This window comes from Paecilomyces variotii, assembly GCF_004022145.1.
Source record: "Paecilomyces variotii strain CBS 101075 chromosome Unknown C8Q69scaffold_16, whole genome shotgun sequence".
Classification (NCBI taxonomy): domain Eukaryota; kingdom Fungi; phylum Ascomycota; class Eurotiomycetes; order Eurotiales; family Thermoascaceae; genus Paecilomyces; species Paecilomyces variotii.
The window spans coordinates 90,119-110,303 of record NW_021167155.1 but is presented as its reverse complement, the minus strand read 5'-3'; the positions used below and the strand labels follow the sequence as shown (position 1 = coordinate 110,303).

At 46.8% G+C, this 20,185-nt stretch overlaps 3 protein-coding genes across 3 annotated transcripts; 1 reads left to right on the top strand and 2 right to left on the bottom strand.

Moving 5' to 3' along the window:
• Positions 1 to 3,733: 3,733 nt before the first annotated feature.
• C8Q69DRAFT_117254 (putative RNA-binding protein) lies at positions 3,734 to 7,749 on the bottom strand. Its single transcript, XM_028625170.1, has 6 exons — positions 7,384 to 7,749; positions 7,176 to 7,202; positions 6,638 to 7,074; positions 6,097 to 6,358; positions 5,080 to 6,043; positions 3,734 to 5,020 (listed from the first exon to the last, which is right to left on the bottom strand). Exons 1-6 carry the CDS (start codon positions 7,648 to 7,650, stop codon positions 3,864 to 3,866), a joined length of 3,114 nt encoding a protein of 1,037 aa, XP_028481452.1. The 5' UTR covers positions 7,651 to 7,749; the 3' UTR covers positions 3,734 to 3,863.
• A 4,814-nt stretch (positions 7,750 to 12,563) lies between these two features.
• On the top strand, positions 12,564 to 16,671 carry C8Q69DRAFT_481141 (hypothetical protein). Its single transcript, XM_028631575.1, has 2 exons — positions 12,564 to 12,765; positions 12,829 to 16,671. Exons 1-2 carry the CDS (start codon positions 12,709 to 12,711, stop codon positions 16,417 to 16,419), a joined length of 3,648 nt encoding a protein of 1,215 aa, XP_028481451.1. The 5' UTR covers positions 12,564 to 12,708; the 3' UTR covers positions 16,420 to 16,671.
• Positions 16,672 to 16,762: 91 nt separating this feature from the next.
• On the bottom strand, positions 16,763 to 19,315 carry C8Q69DRAFT_117169 (hypothetical protein). The gene is made up of 5 exons (XM_028625168.1): positions 19,216 to 19,315; positions 18,831 to 19,031; positions 18,685 to 18,766; positions 17,535 to 18,572; positions 16,763 to 17,460 (listed from the first exon to the last, which is right to left on the bottom strand). The coding sequence occupies exons 2-5, from the start codon at positions 19,019 to 19,021 to the stop codon at positions 16,891 to 16,893; spliced, it is 1,881 nt and encodes a 626-aa protein (XP_028481450.1). The 5' UTR covers positions 19,022 to 19,031; positions 19,216 to 19,315; the 3' UTR covers positions 16,763 to 16,890.
• Positions 19,316 to 20,185: the final 870 nt, after the last annotated feature.

The following is a 20,185-nucleotide window of genomic DNA, read 5'->3' as shown; positions in this document are numbered from 1 at the left end:
TACTTAACTATTTTATTGTTAAATTTATATTACTTTTTTTCTATTTACCTATCTATAGAGGTTTAAGAGTTTTAATAAAAATATAAGAAGCTAGTCTATCTAGAAATAAATTTATTTTAATTAAGCTACCCCTAATAAGAACTAAAAATATAGGCCTAAGATTAATTCTCTCTACTTATCTATTTTACTATTATAGAACCCTATTAGTATAGATTTATTCTCCTCCTTATTAGAGAAAGAAGGAATATTATAAGTAATATATATAATTTCTTATACGCGCTGCAGATTTAATACTATTAAATAGAGTAATCTAAGTAACTTTTACTGGAGCTATATTATAAACTGCTTATATAAAGATAGGGTTAATAAGATAGTAAATATAAGCTTATTTATATTTACCTTAGTAGGTATTTTATACAGGTATACCTCTATAAAGGATTTATATTTATTATAGGCCTTCTTAAAGGACTTATAATTATCTAAGAGATAGGCCTCTTAGCTAAGGCTCTGTAGATAAATAAGCTTATCCTTATAAACTAGTAAGATTAAAATATAGGGCTTATACTTATAATTATAATAGTTGCACTTAATATTAGTATTAGTATAGGTATACTAAAGTGCTAGATTCTTAATTAGCCCCTTTAAATAATAAAGGCATATCTTTTAAAATATTAGAAGAAACTCCTTACCTAGCTAAAAGATAATAAAGCTATTCTCTACTATTATATTAGTAATAGCAATAATAGTAGTCTTAATTAGTATTTTAATAATAGCTAATTTAGTCTAGGTTTTTATATTAATAACCTTTTTATGCCCTATACTTTATCTCTAAGGCCTTTTTATAGTATAAGCAGAAGTTACCCTTAGCTTAGCTATAATAGCTAATTTAATAATAAGATAAGTCCTCTTTCTTTTTAGCAGGCTTTTTGGCGCTATTATTAAGTTAAATAAACTTATTTATATAATAGCTAAAACTATAGAAAAAGGCTAATCTAGTAGAGGTATAAATCTTTTATACCTTAATTCTAGCGTAATATTTATTTTAACTAATAGATCCTCTACAGGATTTAAAGTAAATAGAGATACCGATCTATTAATAGCTATAAAAGGGGTAATATTTATCTAAGGAGGTAATCTCTCTAGTATTATAATAGCGGCTAAAGTCCCTAATATCTTAATAATAGTTAGAGGATTATTTTCTAATATTATAGTAGTAATTAGATTTAGCTATATTATAATAGCAGCAGTTATATTCTCTATCTTAGAGGCAGGAGGAGGAGATAGCTCCCTAGAGGGGGAGATAATATTCTTAAACTATTAATACTATAGAAATTAGCATATAATATATAAAATCTTATACTAGAATACTTACTTAAGAAGTCTTCTTATATTACTTAGATATAAAATAAATTCAGGGCGGTATTATCTAAATTAAATTAGCTTATATTAATATAGTTAATTAAGATAACTTACCCTTAAAGCAGGAAGCTTTAAAAACTAATAAAAAAATAATTAATTTTTTAAGTTTAATAAACTGCTATACTATTAGTATTATTATAACCTTAAAAATACGTCTAGATCTTTATTTAAACATATTTAAGACTAGGAGCTATATATAGCAGGAAGTAGGAAGATAGTTACTAGAGGTTAAAATTCTAACCTTATAATATTATATAAATAACACTTCTAATTTATATAATTTCTTAACCTTTTATTATAAAGATAGCAAGAAGTTCTTTTATTTATTATATTATAAACCTCTATAAAGCTATATTCTATATTTAATATAATAACTTTATAATAGCTTAAAGATAAGCCTTTAAAAAGAGAGAGAATATTATTATGCCCTTAGCTTCTTGCTAGGGCATAAGCTTATAGGACTATAGTAAAGCTCTAAATTTAAATATAATACTAAGGTAATTAGTTAAATTCTACTCTTCCCACTTTTAGAATTTATATAAGATAAAGCTAAGAAGTGCTTAAGATTTAGAATATAAATAGGCTCTAGATTGCTATCTTATTAGAAGCTAGTAATTTATTCTAATATAATATATACCCTACTATTTCTTTATTTATATAGATTCTTTACTATTAGGACCTTCTAGCATAGACTCTTCTCTATACTAATTAGACCCTTTATTATAATAGTTAACCCTTTATCTTACTAATAGACCCTTCTCCGAGCTAGATATATAAAGCTATTACCCCTCTCGCTATAATCGCTGGCGGAGTAATTTATCAGTAACTTCTAGGAACCCCCGTTCCTTATAAGTAATAGCTTACTAAGACTTTATAGCTTTTTTCCTACTAATTAAAAGATAATAATACTATTTTTTTTAGTCTAATTAAAGTTTAAGAGGTATAATAGATTCTAATAAATAAGGAGAAAGCTAAATAATAATTATAATACTAAAAATAAAAGCTTTAATTTTAGCAATAGTAGCAGTAAGAAAAAAAATAATATATTACTTAAAAAAAGCATAAAATTTAAGAAATAGACTATTTAGCCTTATCTATAAGTATAGGAGGAAAAATAATACTTTAAAAAAGAAGAAAAAGTAATAAAATAGGCAGCTATTTAGCTTTAAAAAGAATTAAAATAGGCTAATTAAAGCCTAAGGAAGAGATTTAAACCTATAAAATAACAGATATTAGAAGAAAATACTATTAAATAGGTAGTTAAAGCTAAAATAATCCCCTTAATAATAATTAGTTAAGGACAGCAGATATAACTCCCTAAGCAATTTAGAGATCCTAAAAACTAGTCTAATATAATCTACTATTCGCCTAGATTAAACCCTCTAAATATTAATTAATTTAAACATATTATTATTGAAATCTAGTAGATTTAATAATTCAGCGTTCTATAGTAAAAAACAGTCGGCAGGTAGAAACGGTCGGCAGATAATTAAATACAGTAATTATCCGAGATGAGCAATCTCAACTTATTCAGCTATTCATGTGCATCTTTATGGTAGCATATCATAGATGCGTTTACATGGCAAAGAAGAAGGTTTCCCAGAATTATGTCTACAAACTAGAATAGCTGAGTAAAGCCAATGGATTGATGTAGGACAGTAAGATCACTACAAGACCAATGCGGTTCAAAGTATGGATACATCTATTCTGCCTAATGCCAATATAAAGACAAAATGGTTTCCAAAGAGATCCAGTGACATGAAGCCATAAATCTTCAAATACCAAACCCAGGAGCTAATCAGTTGCATGTGCAAACCAATGTCCCGTTCTGAATCAAAGAAGACACAAGAAGTGGGATCGCCAGCTCTGAGACCAGCACACTGTAATATACTGTCATGCTTGCTTCTGCGTCAAAATGATCAATCGTCTGGTAAACCAGGGGCAAAATGAGGAGGGGATGATAGTGCAGTTTGTTTTCTGACGCAAAGCTGCTCTCTCTGCATAGATGATCATAGGGCGATTTGCCACAGAAGAGAAAAAGAAAAGAAAAAAAGGGTGTAAAAATAAAAGCACAATCATGAAAAGGAAACCAAGAGGCCAGATGCTGCTTGCCATAAGTGAAGTGAGACATAGCTTCGATCATAAACACATATGGTAAGATTTCGTCGTTATGATGTTGGTGCATGCAGTAGCATCCAAAATTGGTGTACAAAAGGATAAATCAAGACGCCAGTACTGCAAATGCGTTGCCAGGCAGATTCAGAAATGATGCGAAGGGAAAGCAGAAATATGGCGGTCTTGGTATGTTGTCACATTCGGTTCCCGAGAATCTCGCTGACAGTCAGTCGAGGGCCGTAAAAAGTCATGAATATCGTTGCATCGTCTCAAGTATGAGTACAATCCTGTAACAAGGTCTCATGAATCGGAAACAACAAAAGAAAACTCTAGATGTATCCGTACACTTGACCCTGAGCACCAAGGCTGCCGTTAGGATGCTGGGGCGTAGGGCTGAATATGGGGGTGTGCGTCTCGCTAGCACCGCCAGACGGGGTGTTGGAGGCGGACCCGGATGCAGAACCAGGGACAAAGGCAGAGTTTCCGGCGTCACTAAACCCCATGCCTTGGTTTCCGAACTGAGGACCGACGTTGGAGGCGGGGAAAGAGTTGTGTTGGTACAAGAAAGGTTTCTGAGGAATCTGCAATGTCGCTGGGAGCTGACCAGAAGTCATCTCGTTAGGAGTGACCTGTCCGCTTGCAGTGCTGCTCGTAGCGCCGCTGGTCCTGCCAGAACCCTCGGATCCCATCATTTTTCCAGCAATACGGCGACCATGAGGGGTCTGGCGAATAGACGGAAGAATCGGACGGATGGCGTCGACCATGCGAGCACGGGTTTCAGGGTCAGCGAAGTCCATCGCAGTTTGGACCACGTAGTTAGCAAATGAGTCCCGGAGCATCTTCTCCAGCTCGCTGGGGGCCAACATCTCATCGATCATCTGGCGGCGCATCTGGTAATCTGCAGTGCGAAGACACTTCTCAATCACGTTCGAACTGAACTTTTGCTTCGACAAGGCGGGAACATTGCCACGGAAGCTCTGGCACAAGGGCTCCGTGAAATGGGGCTCAGCAAGATCAAGAATGTACTGAACAACGTAGTTACCGAAGGGGTCCTGGACGAGGTGAAAGGCATTGCCGGTGATCTGCGCAATGAGGCGGGCACGCTGTTCGCCAGAGGCGTGGTCGATGCAGCGTTGGAGGACACAGCATCCATGGCGATGAGTTCCGACGACGATGCAGTTACCACCAACCGCCTCGTAAATGAACTGGGCATCCTCAGCGGAGAGACGGTTGAGGCACTTCTGAATAACATGGTTGCCATTCAGATCTTGCACGAGATCCACCACGCGGTCCCGAAGAGCGCGAATCACGGTCTGCGTCTGCTCAGGAGTAGAGATGAACTCGATCATCTTCTGGAGAGCACGGGTTCCATGCTGGTTGAGTGCGATCTTCACAAGCTGCGGCGCCGCGTTGTTAATCAAAGCAGTACGCTGCTCATCGTTGGAATATTCAAGTAGCTTCTGGCAGAGATAATTACCAAAGGGATCTAGAAGCTGATAGTTAGCGTCATATAACATTTGGGAGAGAAAATTGCCCACTGCATACCGGTCATCAGCTCAACCACATGCATGTGGGTCTCGTCAAATATCATTTGGACATGCTCGGGGTTGCGATCCTCAAGCTTCCTCTGGAGATAACGGCATCCGTGCTGGTCCTTGCACAGTCCGTAGAGCTCGCCGCGGTAATGTTCGAGGGGAACATTACTGAAACGAGACAGCTGAGGAGCATCTCCCTCCCCATTGCGACGAGAGTTCAAGCCCCGCGCGGAATTCTCAGGGAACCGATAGTTCCCGTATGGGTAAGCGGCATACGAACCCGGTGCCGTATAGTTCTGCACTTGGCCGTTGGCCTGCATGGGGTTCGCACCGGCGTAGGCTGGCATACCATAACCATAGAATGGAGTCTGAAACGCCGTAAGCGGGGTTGGAGTGACGGAGCCGGCGATGCTCGTAGGAGACGTAGGAGAAGTCAACTGAGGTCCGAATGGCGCAGCGCTTGCTTGAAGAGCGGAGTGCTGGCCCTGCGTGGTGTGGAGCTTCATCTCATCACGCTCTGGCGACTCACGATTCTGCCGATTACCGACCATGTTACCGGGAATGCGACCCAAGCTGGCATTGTGGTGGTGGAACTGTTCAGCGTGGGTCTTTGGGGGTGTAATGGCGGCATTAAAGCCATTGCCCTTGACAGTCGGGAGATCGTTGGTCGAATAGGACGACTGCAGGGACGTCGGACGGCTAGAGTTATTGGGAGCCAGCGCTTCATGGCCATTTTCACCGCCATAGAGCAGATTGACTTCGAGAGAGTGACGAGCTAGGTGGCGAGAAGGATTAGCCACGTTGATCGGCTTTTCACTCTGAGGGCTGCTGAGCTGATCGAGACGGTACATGTTCAGCGCACCCTGGGGCATACTCTGGTGAGAAGAGCGATGACGGTTGTGCGAGCTCCAGTTGTCCTGTGGTCCTGGAGTACGGGAATTGGCCAAGTCCAGCGCATCAGAGTTGGCAGAGAGCTGCTCAAAGCGTTAGCATTCAGTGTTCCCGCCATAGCCTAAAACAGACTTACCAGTCCCGAGTTGTCCTCACGACGAGACAAAGTAGGGAACTTGTCATCTGGATCGGTCATTTTGAGATAGCTCTTGATGTCAGGAGTCGGGAGCCTGTCTTCGTCCTTCAGGGTCGCTCTATCATCTTCATTGTGGAAGAGATACTTGGCCGCACTGAAGGAATCAATGCCGTTACCGTTATTGTTGTTGCCAAAGCCCGCCAGGCTCGAGCGGAGCTGAGATGACAAGCCGGTAACAGGCATCGAATAACGGTTGTTCACTCTATCCGCCTTTGTCAGTGAAAATCCCAAGCTAGTAAAGCCATAGTGCTGTGATAATAATGTGGGGGTATGGTATGGGTAGCCATCAGACAAAAGTGGTGAGCACGTGGGTGAGAAGACGAGACAAAAGACGAGACAAAAGACGAGACAAAAGATGAGACGAAATGGACGAGACCAGGCGAAAAGTATCAGAGGGGGGACAATAGAACAAAAACTATACAATCCCAACTGGTGGGGGAATGTTGCCATTATCCACAAGACAATGAAGGTTAGAACTTACGATGACGAATTGCGATATGGTGAAAGAGTCTCGCTAAAGTAGCTCTCCTCTTCCGAGTTTCTACGGGAGCCCGGCACAGACTGTACAGAGAAACGGTTGTTGGGAGTCTGGGCAGCGCTGGACCTAGCCTGGTTAGATTGAGGAGAGGTTACCTGAGACGGGGCGAAGACATTGAAGATCCCCGGGGAGGACGTGACGCTCGAGGTAGAGAATCGAGTAGGACGAGAAAATACAGTGGGAAATCCGCTGTCACGATACTCAGGCGGAGTGGTAGGTTCACTGACAGGGCCAGAGAGCCCTGCCTGAGCCAGGTCGCGTGCCAGCTGGTCCATTTCCTGTTTCTCCCTCTCGTGCTGGAGATCAAGGAGCTTCATGTCCGCTTCGAAGCGTTTCTTTTGCTCTCGCATATACTCGATATGCTGGCGCTTCTTTTCGAACTGGATCTGATGTTAGGCAGTGTACGAGGGTGAGAATCGAGAGAACTGAGAGATGAATTGGGGGTGAGGGGTGAGGTGAAGGAGGAAGCTGGAGGTCTCACGAGCTGGGATTTATGAAGCTGAGTAGTCTACCAATTTGCAAGTGTCAGTGAAATGGTTGACAGTGAATGAATGCCTATCGGGTGAGGAGGGGTAATCGAGCAACAGTCACCGGTGAATGTGGTCAACATCCCGCAGGACAGAGATTCCCCTCAAGCGCAATAAACACACCCGGTGCAAGGGAAGCAATTGTAGAGATGACAAGCTTACCGAGGAGAGCAGGTCTATGGACTCCGGCAACTGAGGTTGCTGCTGCTGATTGAAATAACTCCACGAAGAGAGCTTGCTCGCGTCGGTGGTGAAACGGCGTTGGAGGTTGGCGCGCACATCTTGAGAAGGTCGTTGGAACGCCATGAAGCTCGATTGACCCGGCGAAAGAGAGCCATAACCCGAGAAAGGGGATTCGGACTGAGGAGAGCGCGGTGAGGTGAAGCGTAGCTCGTCGAGTCGCTCGCTGAGGCCGTTCTTGAAGGCCATGGTGGGAGGATGCGGGCAAGGTCAGGCTGCAACGTGGACCGCGGTCGACATGTCAGTGAGATCCCCCAAGCAAGAGCTAGATCGGATAGATCTTTGGTAAACAGGGGAGGCGGTACAATGTCGATCTGAAGACCAACAATTGCAGCCAGAGAGGGGTGCACAGTGGCGGAGAGGAAGACGAAGTGGCCGGGGGAGGGGTTTAGGGGGGGAAACGAGGGCTGGGGAAGTGGTGGTTGGCGGTGTGTTGTAAGTAAGGAGAGGGGAGGGGCTGAGGGGCCGTCGGAGGAGCATTATTGAGATGCGACAAGCAGCGCCATAAACTTACCAGAGACGCCTCGAGAGACCTGCAACACTCGAAAGGAGATGCTGTCCTTGTTTCTCTGTCCGTCTAGTAGGTCGAGTTCTTGTTGTTTTGTGTGAGGCTCGGAGAGTAGCGCTGTCCAGCCAGCCTGGGGTCAGCCCCCCTGGATATGCGGAGTTGAATCAGCTCTGCTCATAGACCAGACGCTGGACCGGCGGCGTATCCGACGTTGTACGCTCCGTCGCACGCAGCAGACGAAGCACCGAGGAGACGTCAAGAGAACAAAGAGCACACGAAGAAAAGGAAACTGTTTTACAGGTTCCCGGAGCTGGGAAAGATGAGATGGAAGGAGGAGAGGGAGGAGGCGAGCAGAGATGAGAGAGCGCGGGTTGCCAGAGCGGGGGAGCGAGACGAACTGGCCTTGGGCTCTAATTGCTCTACCTTATGCACATCACGGCCTCGACCTTCCCGACTGGAGATCAGCTTCACAGGAATTAAATGTTTCTCTGCTGCTGGAGCTACGTTGTCGCCCCGTCGTGCATGCTCACTGGTTACCGTCAGGCTCACCCAACACGCCTACAGTTCTTACAGTACATACATTGTTCCACCCAGCGAAGGACCGTTGGCCGTCTAAGCCCTCGTGAAGCTCCCTATCCCACCATCGAGGGTAGTGCTAATTTGCTCCTTAGCTGGTTTATTTTTCTCTTAGCCGCCAGGCACCTGCCAGCAAAGTCACACCCGGTATGGTACTTCTGCGCCGGCGTCCGGTAGTGCTGCTCTCGCGCTCCATCCGAGTTCAGACGTCTGAGGACGTCTCCCAGACCACCTAGCTGATGGCCCTTTCGAGAGCACGGTGCACGTTGTACCCTGTGCGTTGCTGCGCTGTTCGAGGGGCCTGCCTCATTTGCTCTGCAGGATTGCTGCTCCTTAAAGTTACAACTGAAAGTATGGAGTATGGGAGTCTACTGCATGGAATAATAATACATGACACGAAGTACCTACTACTTCCTGCTACCTATCCGTACTCCTGTTCGCACCGCGATAGCGGAAATGGCGCCGGGCCAAGCTGTGGGACGTGCAGTGTGTGCAAAACGTGCCTGGATCGTACTATCCACCAGTAGTCACCCGATACCGTTGCCTCACCCCCTCCATTGAGAAATGTGACGATTGAGGACCAGCTGCAGACACGCGGACAGCCGACTCCTGTTGTGCCGGTCAACAAAACAATCCAGTGCAGAAAAAAAAACCCCCCAAGAAACCGCTCTTATTATGGGGACCATAACACGCCCACTCTTTGGTTCGCGACACGATTCTTTTCGCGGTCGATTGTTCTTCAATGGTTCCAAGGGTGCCGGCCGAACAAAGATAGAAGGATTGGACTGCTCTTATTGCGGGTATCAGTGAGGGGCTCAACAGCCCGGTCAGCCATGGATTGCATAAGGCTCGTTCCACGGATCAAGACCCTTCGAACGCTGTACCATATTCGGAGCTTGAGAACCCAGCGACTCCCACCATGCACAAATAGCAATCCTCCGTACCTCGATGCGATGAAGAGAAGGTCCGAATGCCAGGATGCCACGAAGTCATGAAGCCACAGCCAATGGCGCGGGCGAATTGACTGGCGAAATCAGCCAGACCCTGGCGTTCACGGAACGATTAGAGTTCGAGAAAGCCTCGAGATCTGACGTTAATGATGCCATTCCCAAGAGGGGGAATGGAGCGGTGTAGCAGGACAGGGAATACAGGCCGAATCCAGCGCTGATCGATACCTATCCAGCCCGCTATGATTTCGTCTTCACGGTGCCACCTTCGAATCCTCCATTTCACTGACAAGCAGCGCATTCTGCCGTGGTGCTCTTTGTGGGGATAAGGCGCCGTCCCGAAGGCTCAGGGCGCAAATCCAATCGGCGCGGACCACTTTGGGGCCTTGCCTTGGGCGCCTAACGTCGGCCCTTATTATTATTGCGCTTCAGATCGCAAGATCTGTTTCGAGTTCCTGGGCTCCTTTCATTTCCCCGTCACATTTGTTTCTGGCGCTCCCGGATCATGTTGACATTCCTGTGCACAAAGATAGATCGGCGCATGATCTATTGTACGGTCTCTGAGCCCGAGATGCCGTCAATGCCACGAGAAGCACACATTCCAAGCCGATTGCGAGTTGAAACGTGCTGTTTCATGCCCGATGAGGTGTCACTTCTTTGCCAATGACAAAGCACGGCCTGGTGGACCGATCCACGCTTCGCTACTGCGGCCGGTCAAGTCGTCGACGCGCCTTGTCTATCCCCGCGCTCCCTGCCGCATACTTAGTGCCACACGCTTATTTTCTTCGCAGTCTTCAGACGACTATGATTATTTGACGCATAGATCCGGTGCTTTCGTGCCCGCTGATGGAAGTTTCATGCGTTCTAGAACAATTGCGCAGCTGGGGCTCGCCAATTGATCGCACAAAGGTCCTCGAGAATATCGAAATTCCTCGATAAGTCGTTTCCCGCACGTGACCGAGCTCTCAACGTCCGTCTACCATGATCTAAACGCACACAAGCGAGCTCCACATGATGGCCATTGAGAGCCATAAAAATACTGGAAAGCTAGGGTGGCTCAATAGAGTATTTTATTCGAGCCCATAAGAATTGATGAGAAGACATGCCTAATTCACCGCGGTAATGCGGAGAAAAATGATGGTTGATGGCGAACCCGCAGCTTCTGTGCGTTACCTGAAGGCGTCATTGCTCCATTGGATCTTGCCACAAAATGAGGCAAGCGAGCATTGTGCGCTCGGCTATGGAGGAGATGATACTCTACATGGAAAGGACGTATGCAGCCCAGTGACAGTTGTCCCATATACCGCCAAACCTGAGACTGATAAGCAGCAAGGCAAAGACTATGAGCAGGGCGTAGTGGCCCGACCCCGCAACAATAGGTCTTCTTTTGTCTCAGCGATCGGCTGTAAACGGACCGCAAGTGGTGGGATCAACCTCGTCTTACGATCCATTTAGCTGGCATCGTGATGATCTGCTCAGCAATGTTCTTGGCTTACTATCTCCTGTCAACTAATGCTATTGTCAGGGGTAGCGCTAACTAATCTCAATGCGGCGCTCGGGAGACTGTCTCCGTAGATGCAAGGAATATCTGTCGGTGTTCAACGAACCGACGGAGCTGCATTTCGTGATATGGGAGCTAACGCAGCCCTGGATGATGGCTCTCTTCTCCTGAGTCCCCTGACCAGGACGTGCTGGTGCCAGCAAAGCAGTCCCAGACGTGTTCTTTCCTGAAGTTCACTTTCTGCTTGTCTGAATTACCAGGCAGGCAGCAGCACTTGTGCCATTTCGCACCCAATCTATCTGCATCTTATCGAAGATCAGCCCAGTGTAAAACTGCCAACAGTTTACAAGGCACACATTGACTGTCTAGGCGCCTACCACAGCAAATCATATTCTTCAATTGTTCAATGCCATGGTCAGTTCAGCTCTTAACCCCGGACCTGAGAATGCAGGAGCAGCTGTGAGATTCTTTATATGGAAGTGCCCACCCGGATCGTGTACCTCCTTATTTGCATTCTCCACGTCATACTACTGCCTGTCACATTCAAACACGAGATACGAGAACAAAGGCACATTGCCTCGGAAATCATTCCTTAAGACTTTTCCTCCGTAGTAGCTAGTTGATCTCAAAATCAACTACAAGGACGTGTCTCAGCCATTACGCGTATGACCAAAAAGGGCACATCCAATTCTAAGACAGTTCTCATCAATAATAATAATCTCCGTGGCAGCAAAGTATAGATATCTCCCAATCCAATTAAGCCTAACGCACTAACTGCAGCTATATCCGCCGGATACAGTATACAAACGAGGTCATGGTATCGATAATTCTACCACTACCACCTTGTGGGGCGAAAACGGCGGGAACGGGTTACACTAAGAAGCAGTTGTTCTAACTATACTTTGTAATGTATCCAAGGTCATGTCAAAAAAGAACTTAAAAATGTCATTATAATAATTAACTTAGCCGAGGCACGTTGGAATTGGATATGTGGAACCGGTAGCCATGGAGCTCAATCTTTGTATCTCCAAGTTAAACCTCGAAAATGTCATGAGACCGTGCGAGTAGTCTCATGGAGACGTTCATCATGATTTTACGGTGTATGCTACCTCTCTTTCTGATAAGTCTGTTATTATAGACATGGGAGAAGTGCTTGCTTCTTATTATTCCCCTAAGTCCGCTAGATGTGTCTCTATCCTCTGTGTGGATAAATTCAAAGACGAGGTCTGCGGAAATATATAATTACTGCAAATAGCTAGCGTAACAGCATCAGACTACTCTAATTAAACATTCAAAGCTTCAGTGGAATTTCCAGAGTACATTGATTATGAATAACGCGACATTAATCTTCTACACTATCACCAAGCTCTTTTTGCTTCTCATCTACCACTGAGGTATTCGCCAATGTAAGATGCTAGCATGTCTGCTTAAGGTAAATTAGGGCAGACAGTTAGGGCTTGATCTCATTTGTGATTGATAAGCACGTGCCAGTAGAACATGTGAGTCACGGCAGACTAGTCCATATCGGTATTAGACTATATTACATAAGCCGGAGACCCTCTGATCTTTCCCCTCCACCAAATAGAGCCGGAGAGCTCGATTTATTCCGTCTAGGATTATTAACTCTTTTTTCGCCGCACGGCTTCTGCTGCAGCATCTCTCCGCCATACAGTCGACAATTCTGCGCAAACGCTGAAGGCGGCTTCCTCGTAATCATGCCTCCTCGCAGGAGGCCTCAGGCCGAGGGCCCTACTTCTGCGCCCGCTTCGCAGGTGCGGAATGCCGGCGTCCCCGCTGTTACTAAAGAAGATTTTACTGATGAGATGGAACAACAGGTGGCCCCCATAACTTCAGATGCGGCTTTGAAGCGGAAGCGGATGGCGCAGCAAAATCAGCAGACCACTGTCCCGGAGAATAGGACGACCGGTGATTATCAGGAACAATCGAGGGAACAGTCGCCTCCTCACAAGCACCGGCGGACGGATCCCTTCGATGCTCTGTTGGAACCATTCTACTACAGCAAATCTCTCACGGATCCCATCGATACCGCGCGTGACAAGTGGAATCTGCTCCCGGCGTTCCTGAAGGTGAAGGGATTGGTCAAGCAGCACATCGATTCGTACAACTACTTCGTTGAAGTCCAGTTGAAGAAGATCGTCCAGGCGAGTTCGACAATTCGCAGCGATGTCGACCACCAGTTTTATATCAAGTTCACAGACATCTACGTGGGACGGCCCTGCCGTGCGGATGAGCCGCAAACCGAACCTGCGGGATTCGAGTCGACTGTGACGCCGAACGAGTGTCGACTTCGTGACATGACCTACGCCGCTCCCATTCTGGTTGATTTCGAATACGTGCGAGGGCGACAACGTGTTATGAGGAAAGGAGTGGCCATTGGCAGAATGCCAGTCATGTTGCGAAGCTCTAAATGTGTTCTGTCGAACAAGACGGCCTCCGAGATGCACGTGTTGAACGAGTGTCCGCTGGACCCTGGCGGCTATTTCATTGTGAACGGTACGGAGAAGGTTATCCTCGTTCAGGAGCAACTGAGCAAGAATCGTATCATTGTGGAGACGGATCCGAAGAAGGAGATCGTGCAGGCTTCCGTGACGAGTTCTTCCAACGAGCGCAAGTCCAAGAGTTACATCATTCTGAAGAAGGACAAGTTGTACGTGAAGCACAATGTGCTCAGTGAAGATATTCCTCTGGTAATCCTCCTGAAGGCTATGGGGATCCACTCCGACAAGGAGATGTTGCTTTTGGTGGCGGGTGTCGATACAGCCTACCAGGAAGACTTCGCCATCAACTTCGAGGAGGCCATCAAGCTTGGAATCTTCACCCAACAGCAAGCACTTCAGTGGATCGGCTCGCGGATCAAGATTAACCGCAAGCAGTCGTCGGCCTACAGCAGAACTCACGTCCAGGAAGCCGTCGAGGCTATCGCCTCCGTCATTATTTCTCACATCGAGGTGAAGGATCTGAACTTCCGACCAAAAGCCATTTACATCTGCCACATGGCTCGTCGTGTACTGATGGCAAAACATGACGCGAAGATGGTAGATGACCGTGATTATGTCGGTAACAAGAGACTTGAGCTGGCTGGCCAGCTTCTTGCTCTGCTCTTCGAGGACTTGTTCAAGAAATTCCAATTCGATATCAAGATGAATATCGATAAAGTCCTGAACAAGCGTGTCCGTGCAGAGGCTTTCGATGCGTGGAGCGTGGTGAGCATGCATGGCAATCACATTACACAGGGAATGAATCGTGCCATCTCGACCGGTAACTGGAGTTTGAAGCGTTTCCGTATGGAGCGTGCTGGTGTTACGCACGTTCTCAGTCGTCTGAGTTACATAGCCGCCCTCGGTATGATGACGCGTATATCCAGTCAGTTTGAGAAGACCAGAAAGGTCAGTGGTCCCAGAGCACTGCAACCGTCGCAGTTTGGAATGCTGTGTCCGTCAGACACCCCAGAAGGAGAAGCATGTGGTCTGGTCAAGAATCTTGCTCTCATGACACACATCACAACGAACGATGAGGAGGAACCTGTGCGCAAACTAGTCTTCATGCTTGGAGCGGAAGATATACTGACCATGAGTGGTCGGGAGCTTTATGGACATGGAGGCTATATTATCTCGATGAACGGTACGCCGATGGCGTTGACGAGACGACCGAAATACTTCCTGAATGCCTTCCGAAGGCTAAGACGCATGGGGCGTATTTCGGAGTTTGTGAGCATCTACATCAACCACCATCAGGCCGCAGTCCATATCGCCACCGACGATGGTCGTATTTGTAGACCCCTCATCGTCGTCGAGAACGGCAAGTCGCTTGTGAAGGCACATCATCTCAAGAAGCTTCGCGATGGAACTATGCAATTTGATGATTTCCTCGCCCAGGGTTTGGTAGAGTACCTGGATGTGAACGAGGAGAACGATTCAAATATTGCTTTGTATGAGAAGGACATCATCGACACTACGACACACCTTGAAATTGAGCCCTTCACGGTCCTAGGAGCAGTCGCCGGACTTATTCCTTACCCTCACCACAACCAGTCCCCCCGTAACACCTATCAATGTGCAATGGGTAAACAAGCCATTGGCGCCATTGCTTCGAACCAGTTTCTCCGTATCGATTCCCTTCTCTACCTCATGGTATATCCGCAGAAACCAATGGTCAAGACACGGACCATCGAGCTTGTCAAATACGACCAGCTCCCTGCTGGACAGAACGCCACAGTGGCTGTCATGAGTTACTCCGGTTACGATATTGAGGATGCCCTCGTCCTGAATAAGGGTTCCGTGGACAGAGGTTTCGGACGCTGCCAGGTCTTCCGGAAATACGCAACTAACCTCAAGAGCTACTCGAACGGTAGCAAGGATAAACTCACCGGTCCGCAATATGAGAATGACGCTCCGATCAGGAAGCACGCCCTTCTGGACAGTGACGGTTTGGCCGCTGTGGGGGAGCAGGTCAGCGCAGGTGAAGTGTACATCAACAAGGTCACTCCAGAGAATGCTCTCTCATCTGGCTTCGGGTCTGATGTCGGGAAGCCGGTCTCGTACCTCCCGGCTCCTATGACTTACAAGCTGCCCGACCCCAGCTACATCGACAAGGTCATGATCTCGGTGACTGAAGGAGAGAGTCAGCTCATTAAGGTCCAGACGAGACAGACTCGTCGTCCAGAAGTCGGTGATAAGTTCTCCTCCCGTCACGGTCAGAAGGGTGTTGTTGGTATTATCGCCGAACAAGCCGACATGCCTTTCACTGACAGTGGCATCGTCCCCGATATTATCATGAACCCTCATGGTTTCCCCTCGCGTATGACAGTCGGTAAGATGCTGGAGCTTGTGGCTGGAAAGGCCGGTGTCCTCTCTGGCCAGCACGGCTACGGTACTGCATTCGGCGGCTCCCCCGTCGAAGAAATGTCCGCTATCCTCGTCGACAAGGGATTCAGTTACGGTGGAAAAGAGTATCTTACTTCCGGTATCACCGGTGAAGCCCTCCCCTTCTACGTTTTCACCGGTCCCATCTACTACCAGAAACTGAAGCACATGGTTCAAGACAAGATGCACTCCCGTGCCCGCGGTCCTCGCGCTACCCTCACCCGCCAACCCACCGAAGGTCGATCCCGCGACGGTGGTCTCCGTCTCGGAGAGATGGAGCGTGACTGTCTGATCGCCTACGGTACCAGTCAACTCCTGCTCGAGCGTCTCATGATCTCATCTGATCGCCACGAAGTCGACGTGTGCGAACAGTGCGGTTTCATGGGCTACCTCAATTGGTGTCAGCGATGCAAGAGCTCCCGCGGCGTCGTGAAAATGGTCATCCCCTACGCGGCTAAGCTCCTCATCCAGGAACTGTTCAGTATGAACGTCACTGCGCGGTTGAAGCTGGAAGATGAATTCCCAGAGTCGAGAGGTCGATAAAGAAACACCACGGTGTTTATGTTTACGGGTTGTTGTCTCTGTTCATTTGATGTCGACTACGTCCGCAAAAGTCTGTCTGTACTCTTCATTTCTGTACTTCTACTCGTATTCAGCATCTGCATAGCGCGGGCGGTTCCTTTTTTTCTTTTTCTCAATCGGTTTGGTTTGTCCTTTTTGGTGAAAAGAAAAATGAAGCTTTACGCACTAGGTACCGATTAGCATAGCATAGCATGACATAGCATAGAATGGTATGATATTCATGGAATCCTGCTTTCATTTATATAGAGATCTAGTTGATCTCGATAGAACAAGGTATATGCGCATGGCTGAAAATCGTAAGTGACTTCCTACGTCGACTAACTGCAGTTATAGTTGTTAAACGACAACAGAATTGATTGCTATAATCCAATCTAGTTTTCCTATTAATAACTTCAACAAACAAAAAGTTGCCCGACCCCCCAACATACAGCACTAGACCACCACATGGTTGGAAGTAAAGGCCACATCCTGGTATTTCAAAAACTCAATCCGTTCCTTACGCTGCCTCTTGCGGAACTCATGAGCCTCCTCAATTGTGAAGGGGAACCGGTCCCGTCGATCAAGAACCTTATCCTGTTCCTCGATCGACATGTTACTGAGCGCACGCTGCAGGTTATCCGACCCATCAGTCCAGTCCAGACGCTGCGGAGGGACATTCGCAGTCGAGATGATGCGAATATTCGGGTCGACGAGGTAAAGACCCAGAATCTTGCGATATCCAGGCTTCGAGGGATCAATTAATCGGAGCGGTTCGATGCGATGCTGCAAGGTGCTGGGGTATGAGATCACACGGCCGACTTTGGTGCTCAATGATCCGACTTCTTGCACTAAAGGTGCGCCGTTGTCGAGTCCGAATACCTGCTTGAGCCAGACGCTATCACCTGGTTCGTATTTGATTTCGGAGATACTTCCTGTGTCTGTGGCCTGGCGGAATGTCATGCGGCCGCCTTGGACATTCTCTGAATCATAGTAATAGAGCGCTGATGCGCAGATGCGTTCGTTCTGAAACAATAGCTTGTTAGCTTGTCAAATGAAAAGAAAGCAAAGGGAAGGGAAGGAAGGGAAGGGTGACTGACCATCTGGCCCTCAACGTGGAATTCACTTGAGTATTCAGGACGTTCGGGAGAAAGTTCGATTTTCATGACCCTAACAAAAACCTGCAGTCCGCGTTCGCCATATTCCTCTTTGAGCCTGACTGGCTCCTCGATGCGAAGTGGATTGGGCTGGTCTTCCGGAAGGTGCTCTATCATGAACTTGGGAACGGCCCATGGTCGAAATTCTCCAACATCCGGCTGTTTGACCCGGTAATGCCGCATCTTCCATTCTTGGACGCGAGCTTCGTATTCGGCTTCTGTCTCACTGGGCTCCTTGACCGGACGGGATTCTTTCGCTTCCTCGGAGATAGGCTCGTATTCCACTTTGTGATATTCGACCCGGGCCCTCGAATGGAGCATATCCTTTACTGGTGTCAAGGTCATCTCCCAAAGCCCCGCGACTCTGTCTATTATTTCATCAAGGACTCCGTAAAGCTCCTTGAACTTCACCGGGTGGAGATTATTGACGTAGCTGGCCAGATGCCATTTCCCATCTGTCCCCAGCTGAACCTCTGAGGGAAGCATTTGGAAATCGGTGCTGAATGGTTTCACATTAATGTCAGACCGAGAGTAGATCCTCCACACCATATCTTCTCGAGTGATCCCGGGGTCGTCTGGTTTCGGAATGACCTCGCCCTGTCCGATATGTTCAAGTGCGTCGTCTATACCGATTACCTTATCCTTTAGGACTCGGCTCCGTCCGAAGATCAAAGGAAACAGAGTCGGCTGGACCAAGTCGAGCTCCGTTCCCCCCGAGTCGGGTGTGTATGCATTCAAGTGCTGCTGGGGATCTTCGAGCCCTTTACTAGTTTCCAACAGTCTATTTCTGAGGGCAGGGTCTATAATGTCGTCCGACTTAGTCACGTCACCGTTGTAGAAGCCGATTGCTTTAGAGCGCTCGTAAATTTTGGCTTTGAACCTCAACTCCTCAATGATCCAGTCGGCCATAAGAGGAGTGATCTCGATTGAAGAGTCCATTATTTCTTTCTTCCATCTATTGGCTATGACATCGTCATAGACCTGATACGGAGTTAGACGTGACAAGTACAAGCGAAGGAGGTAGTTTTTATATGTATGAGGATAAATTGATTGAGAAGGAGAGACTTGTAGACCAAATATAAGATCAACTTACCTTGACATGCCATTGTTCGTTTTCTGTAAGGTTCTCCATGGCTTTCATCATCTCAATCTCCCTAAGTGGGAGAAGAGGCTGACTGTAGATATTACTCTTAGCTGAGTTGCTCACAAATAAGAGAGGATGTGGGGAAAGCTTCTTACTTGATATAACCATTCCCAATGTCTCTATCGTCAAGGGCGGTGGGAAACAATGATTTGACTTCGACCCCATAAAGATTCTTCGCTTTTGGTACATAGTCCAAAGGCAGGCCGTACCCCGGAAGCTTTGTTCGCACTTCTTTCTGCTTCGGGAGCTTAAAGGTCTCTACTCTAGGGACCTGTTGGAACGACATGTCTGTAAGTCTGCGCACGATTAGCGTTCATCATCACACAATGTCTACCAGCACGCGAGAAATCCAAAGTATGAGAGAGAGAGAGGGGGGGGGGGGGGGGGGGGGGGGGGGGTTGCATGACCCTATTATTCAATAGCACATTGCATATAGATGATAGCGCAACAGATATCGACTGAAATACACGGGGACAGTACCTTATGACCCGAGTGCCTTTCTCTCAACCATCCAGGAAGCTCGTAATTAAGTCTTTCGAAGCACAGTTACACGCACTAGGATTTTCCTAGCGTGAGAGGTCTGGACTATTAATGAACGATGTGAATCTCTCCGCCGCGGTGAACTTGCCGGGAAGTAAGCGATCGCTATCGGAAAATGAGATCTGTTTTTGAAGGACAATATGACTAGTCATGTATCTGCAGTTTCAGCCAAACCCATCTATCGACGTAGATATGGTTCTCAGTTCAGTTCAGCTGCTGCATTTCTCAGGAATCAAAGCTCCTGTTGCAACTGCTCAGTGGCGGGCCTCGCTCTGTATACCAAAGCGTGACCACTCTTCCGCGTCACTCTTACTATCAAAATATGTCAGCTGCGTGTGTATTAACCTGGGACTGGTGCTGAAAGGCTATTGATGTTCCAGCTCATTAGAGCCATCGGTTTTTATATCCGTGACCTTTCGACATCTGATATTTTAGAAACAATTGGTGTGGAATAAACGAGATGTATTCGCCAAGCGTTGATGTCATGTCTTGAATAACTAGTGGGAAACGAGAAGAGCTGGGATTTCTGACGGTTTCCGTGGTTCAGCGAAAGCTTTATGTACACAGACTTGGCTCATATTATATGCCACAGCACACGCAGGATAGATAGCAATCAAGTCCCGGAATGGACTCGAAAGGATGTGCTTAAAGGGGGACATTTTATGATAGAACGTGCTGCTTCGAGGACATGGGAAATTGCAGGGGTGCCCTACAGGTCAAAGTCAGGCAATATGTTCTTGGACATGCGATAAGCCTTTGGCGTTCCGTGTGATGCGAACCTTTGAAAACAATCTAGAATACCTATGTAGTAGTTATAACAACTCTTGAACCTTGGAATTCCGCACTGATATGCCGTCATCTTGGAAACGCACAAACTCAGACAAGTATGACATGATCCGACCCAGTGAGA